The 6,504-nt window shown below is 47.3% G+C and overlaps 1 protein-coding gene across 1 annotated transcript in view; it reads left to right on the top strand.

Annotated features, from left to right (window-relative positions):
* LOC143283465 (popeye domain-containing protein 1-like) overlaps window positions 1-6,113 on the top strand; it is a 13,357-nt gene extending 7,244 nt beyond the window's left edge. Inside the window, exons 4-6 of the mRNA XM_076589705.1 lie at window positions 697-808; window positions 1,956-2,120; window positions 4,213-6,113. Of these exons, the coding sequence (XP_076445820.1) occupies window positions 697-808; window positions 1,956-2,120; window positions 4,213-4,298 (363 nt within the window). The 3' untranslated portion in view covers window positions 4,299-6,113. The remainder of the gene's footprint in view (window positions 1-696; window positions 809-1,955; window positions 2,121-4,212) is intronic.
* The last annotated feature ends 391 nt before the right edge of the window (window positions 6,114-6,504 follow it).

Raw genomic sequence — 6,504 nt, forward strand, 5'->3', positions numbered from 1 at the left:
AGCAGTTGCCTCCTCTGCTGTTCTGATGGTCATATTCGGACGTGACTATAATATATATATATATATATATATATATATATATATATATATATATATATATATATATACATATATATATATATATGTATATATATATATATATATATATATATATATATATATATATATATATATATGTGTGTGTGTGTGTGTGTGTGTGTGTGTGTGTGTTTATATGTTACAGTTGCCAGCATCAATGTTGTTGAATACTGTTTAAACCTAAATCCTTTGTTTCTTCTACACGTGGTTCTCTTCATTAACGTTTTGTATATTGATTGGAAACCTATTTTGCTTGTTTGTATTGTGAGTGAAATATTACTTGTCAATGTGTATACTGAGTGATTGAACGAATGGGACTGTTTCTAGTTTTTGACATCACTCTTTTCATTTGCATGTGCGTAAAAGGTGAATGTATGTAATGTCTCAGTGCCCCCCAGGGGGAACACAAGATAAACTTCTCGCCTTGCTTTGCCTTGCCTTGCCTTGCCTTGTCTTGCCTTGCCTTGCTTTGCCTTGCCTTGCCTTGCCTTGCCTTGCCTTGCCTTGTCTTGCCATGCCTTGCAATGTTGTTACTTTTGGGATGTCGGTGACGGTGTGTTTATTGCTGTGTGTATGATTTTGTTCGTATCATCCTATAAGTCTGACGTGTTTGTACAGGTGTCTATATCGGCGGTGGAGGACAGCGTGCTGCTGAGGTGGGACTACCCGACCCTGCAGGGGTACCTCTCCACCCGCCCCTTTATCAGCACCGTGCTACACTACCTCACAGGTACCTCACGCTGCCTCACAGGTACCTCACGCTACCTGCCTCACAGGTACATCGCACTACCTCACAGGTATCTCACAGGTGCCTCACACTACCTGCCTCACAGGTACATCGCACTGTCTCACAGGTACCTCACACTACCTGCCTCACAGGTACCTCACACTACCTGCCTCACAGGTACATCGCACTGCCTCACAGGTACCTAGCACTGCCTCACAGGTACCTCACACTACCTGCCTCACAGGTACCTCGCACTGCCTCACAGGTACCTAGCACTGCCTCACAGGTACCTCACACTACCTGGCTCACAGGTACGTCGCACTGTCTCACAGGTACCTCACACTACCTGGCTCGCAGGTTCCTAGCACTGCCTCACAAGTACCTATCACTGCCTAACGGGTACCCCAGACTGCCTTACGGGTACCACACTACCTCATCGGTACCTCAAAACACACCACAAGTACCTCACTGCCTCACGGGTATCTACCTCAAGGGCACTTCACTATCTCGTATATAGGTGCCTCACACTGCCTCACAGGTAACACACTTCGCCATAGGCACCTATGACTACTTCACGGGTACCTCACTACCTCACACTGCCTGACACGTACCTCACACTGCTTGACACGTACATCACACTGCCTCACAGGTACCTCACACTGCCTCACAGGTACCTCACATTGCCTCACAGGTACCTCACACTGACTCACAGACACCTCACACTGACTCACAGGTATTTCACACCATCTCACGCTAATTAGCCGTCACCTCACACTACCTCACAGGTACCTCACACTGACTCACAGGTACCTCACACTGACTCACAGGTATCTCACACCATCTCATGCTAATTCACCGTCACCTCACACTGACTCACAGGTACCTCACACTGACTCACAGGTACTACACTACTTCACGGGTACCTTACACTGACTCACAGGTACCTCACACTACCTCACAGGTGTGTGTGTGTTTGTGGTGTGTGTGTGTGCGTATGTGCGCATGCGTGTGTGTGTGTCTTTGTGGTGTGTGTGTTCGTGTGTATGTGTGTGCGTGCGTGCGTGTGTGTGTGTGTGTGTGGGGGGGGGGGATGTGTGTGTATGTGGTTTCGTGTGTGTGTGCGCGCGCGTGTGTTGACACCTTGCGGCAGGTAAGGACGTGTGCAGTCAGCTGTACGCCCTACAAGAACAGCTGATGCAGACCCCGGAGTTCATGGCGGACCTCCCTTCCCGCCACTCCTCCATGGTCAACGTCAGGTCCTGCCTGGCCGCCCGGGACTCCTCCGTGTCGCTCTGCCGCCTGTCTGACGTGGCAGGTAGGGCTGTCACATATCGCTGACATGGCAGGTAGGGCCGTCACATATCGCTCACGTGGCAGGTAGAGCTGTGACATATCGCTGACATGTCGGGTAGAGCTGTGACATATCGCTGACATGTCAGGTAGAGCTGTGACATATCGCTGATATGGCAGGTAGGCTGTGACATATCGCTGACATGGCAGGTAGGGCTGTGACATATCGCTGACATGGCAGGTAGGGCTGTCACATATCGCTCACGTGGCATGTGGTTGTGACATCGCTGCAGGTAGAGCTGCGACATATCGCTCACGTGGCAGGTAGTTGTGACATATCGCTGACATGGCAGGTAGGGCTGTCACATATCGCTGACATGGCAAGTAGGGCTGTGACATATCGCTGACATGGCAGGTAGAGCTGTGACATATCGCTGACGTGGCAGGTAGGGCTGTCACATATCGCTCACGTGGCAGGTAGGGCTGTGACATATCGCTTACGTGGCAGGTAGTTGTGACATATTGCTGCAGGTAGGTCTGTGACATATCGCTGACACGACAGGTAGAGCTGTGACATATCGCTGACATGGCAGGTAGAGCTGTGACATATCGCTGACATGGCAGGTAGGGCTGTCCCATATCGCTGACATGGCAGGTAGAGCTGTGACATATCGCTCAGGTGGCAAGTAGTTGTGACATATCGCTGCAGGTAGGTCTGTGACATATCGCTGACACGACAGGTAGATCTGTGACATATCGCTGACATGGCAGGTAAAGCTGTGAAATATCGCTGACATGGCAGGTAGGGCTGTGACATATCGCTGACATGGCAGGTAAAGCTGTGACATATCGCTCACGTGGCAGGTAGTTGTGACATATCGCTGCAGGTAGGTCTGTGACATATCGCTCACGTGGCAGGTAGAGCTGTGACATATCGCTGACATGGCAGGTAGAGCTGTGACATATCGCTGACATGGCAGGTAGAGCTGTGACATATCGCTCACGTGGCAGGTAGAGCTGTGACATATCGCTGACATGGCAGGTAGAGCTGTGACATATCACTGACATGGCAGGGAGAGCTGTGACATATCGCTGACGTGGCAGGTAGAGCTGTGACATATCGCTGACATGGCAGGTAGCTGTGACATATCGCTGACATGACAGGTAGGCTGTGACATATCGCTGACATGGCAGGTAGAGCTGTGACATATCGCTCACGTGGCAGGTAGTTGTGACATATCGCTGCAGGTAGAGCTGTGACATACCGCTGACGTGGCAGGTAGAGCTGTGACATATCGCTGACATGTCAGGTAGAGCTGTGACATATCGCTGACATGGCAGGTAGAGCTGTGACATATCGCTGACATGGCAGGTAGGGCTGTGACATATCGCTGACATGGCAGGTAGAGCTGTGACATATCGCTGACATGTCAGGTAGAGCTGTGACATATCGCTGACGTGGCAGGTAGGTCTGTGACATATCGCTGACATGGCAGGTAGGTCTGTGACATATCGCTGACACGACAGGTAGGACTGTGACATATCGCTGACGTGGCAGGTAGAGCTGTGACATATTGCTGACATGGCAGGTAGGTCTGTGACATATCGCTGACATGGTTGGTAAGGCTGCGTCATATTGCTGACATCCGCGCGTGCGTGTATGTAATATATATATATATATATATATATATATATATATGCTCGCCCAGTTCATAGAAATATATATATATTATATATATATATGTGTGTGTGTGTGTGTGTGTGCGCGAGTGTGTGTGTAATACATGTGTGTGTAATGCATGTATGTGTGTGTGTGTGTGTGTGTGTAATACATGTGTGTGTAATGCATGTGTTCGCTGACGTGGCAGGTAGATCTGTGACATATCGCTGACGTGGCAGATAGGGCTGTGGCATATCGCTGACATAGTTGGTAAGGCTGCGTCATATTGCTGACATGTGCGCGTGCGTGTGTGTAATATATATATATATATATATATATATATATACTCGTCCAGTTCATATAAATATGTATATATATATATATATGTGTGTGTGTGTGTGTGTGTGCGTGTGACTGTGTGTGTGTATGTGTGTGTGTGTGTGTGTGTGTGTTGCAGATTCCTGTGCTCCACATGAAACAGTTCATACCTCCGCCACCTCCCGCCACCCCCCATCCCACACCGAGGCTGAGACCCGCCTGTAGCCGTCACCCTCTCATCTGTGACGTCACTCCGACGCTGACGTCACACCGGTGCTGGGGTGGAGTAGAGTTGCGTGTGTCTGCGTCATGTGACGTCTTATCGTCTGCGTCATGTCAATGGATGTTCTCCGCGGTTTTGTCTTTGGCGGAAAAGAAAGTTTCGACTCAACGGAATGTTGGCCTACATGCATTTTTGTCGTCGATTGGTTCATTTTAATCATGAAAGAAAATCCAATGAGAGGCCGTTTTTTCAGATGTAGATTTTTTTGATTTTTTTTTAACAAGAAAAACTACTCCTCAAAATGGTATGATCACTATACATACGAAAGAAAACACGCACCCACACACCCACTCTCTCTCGGTCTGTCTCTCTGTCTGTCTGCCTCTCTCTCTCTCTCTCTCTCTCTCTTGCAGGCCTGCTCGCTCGCTTGCTCGATGTGTAAACCTATTTCAGGAAATTAAATAAATTTTGTACTTTCTTGTCCTGCTAAGAGACAAAGTATGATTCATCCAAAGAATTCAAAATATCCTCATGGTTTCAGATCAAAATTGCTGGTGACATCAGTAAGTGCGTGTACCTTTAGAAAAACTGCAGTATACCTTTAGCTGGCGTTTGAAAGAAGAGAAACTGTATGTCTTGAAGAACTCGTCGCTGTTTGATAATGATTGTGTCATGTTGTTGTCAATATTTTTATTCTGACTTATGATAATTTCAGCGTTTTTTTCTGTTTCAAGCTGCTTTCGTCCTTTTTTTTTTTTTTTTTAACAACAAGCTCGTTCATCAGTATGAACGGATAATTCGCTTTCTTTGTTTTGCACCCCTTCGCGTGGGGATTTGACCTTGAAATGAACAAAATACTGCTCTATTCTCTCGCTCACTGTCTCGTCCGCTATTCACGGCACTCGCATAAATCATTGACATCGTACATAAACTTTACGTTTGTCTGATTTTAAGTTGTGGTCATATGGTGTGGTTTTTTTTTTTTTTTTTTTAATCATTATTAAACATGATTTATACTGTGATAGAAGCCAGACCAGCTGATTATATACAGCCATGTCATGCGATATAGACCAATGCTGTGTGATAAACAGTGCAACTTGGTGAAGTGACGGTTAATTTCTGTGGCGAAAGTTAGTGGATATGACACCAGTAGACAATAAGTCGGAATCACAACCACGCCACGTGTTCACAGTTTGATGTATGTTCAGCCAAAACCTTGTGTATGTATGCAGACAGTGAAATCCACACCATGCGTGCAGATGATCATTGTTGTGTGCAGGGCAATGTGTGTGACGATAATATATAGTGTATTATGATAATGCTCTGTGTTCATGGCCGATTGTTGTATGCAGGGCAACGTGTGTGACGACAATATATAGTGTATTATGATAATGCTCTGTGTTCATGGTCAACTGTTGTATGCAGGGCAACGTGTGTGACGACAATATGTAGTGTATTATGATAATACTCTGTGTTCATGGTCGACCTTGCGTGTAGTCAGTAAACCATAGGTTATACACAGATCCGTGGATTATAATAGACAGTTTGTTCTGTTAAGCTTTGACGTGTGTTGAGAGAAAACTGACTGTATAATAGACAGTGAAGCCCACATCGCGCAGATCTGTGTTGTATGGGGGGCTAGTGTGCGTGTTGCGACAATGGACCGAGTATCGTTGGGTTTTTCCTGGTTTGTGTTCGTCAGTGATCGACCCTGCGTGTCGTCAGTGACCGTCTTGTTACACAGACCTGTGGAATGAATGGAACCTCCCGTCGGACCGACGGATGAACAGGCAGGCAGGCTTATCTGTCAGTGTGTGTCCTCATATGGGAGAAGAGGCCGATTCTGGATGCGCAGCACTTCCCACAGGTGTTGCAAGGGAAAACGCCTGACCAGCACAGGGGACTTTTTTTTTTTTTTTTTTTTTTTTTTTTTTTTTAGTGAGGAAGAGTTGTGCAGACCTGACTCTCTCGCATACCGACGCTCACAGTCCCACAGGTGCAGATACTGCCACGTGTAGGACGGCCTCGGCAGGTGCAGGCTTTTTCTTCGGGGCTCCGTCTCCTAGGAGGACTTCCTGCCAAGGATAAGAGCTCCCCCTGCCCTTTGGTCATCCTCTTCCGCCTTCACAGCCGTTGGGAAAGGTTTCCTCCTCCGCCTAGTCCGTCGTTAGGAGACTTCACATGCGGGAGGTAGTACTGGGTTACATG

This window comes from Babylonia areolata, chromosome 6, assembly GCF_041734735.1.
Source record: "Babylonia areolata isolate BAREFJ2019XMU chromosome 6, ASM4173473v1, whole genome shotgun sequence".
Lineage (NCBI taxonomy): Eukaryota > Metazoa > Mollusca > Gastropoda > Neogastropoda > Buccinidae > Babylonia > Babylonia areolata.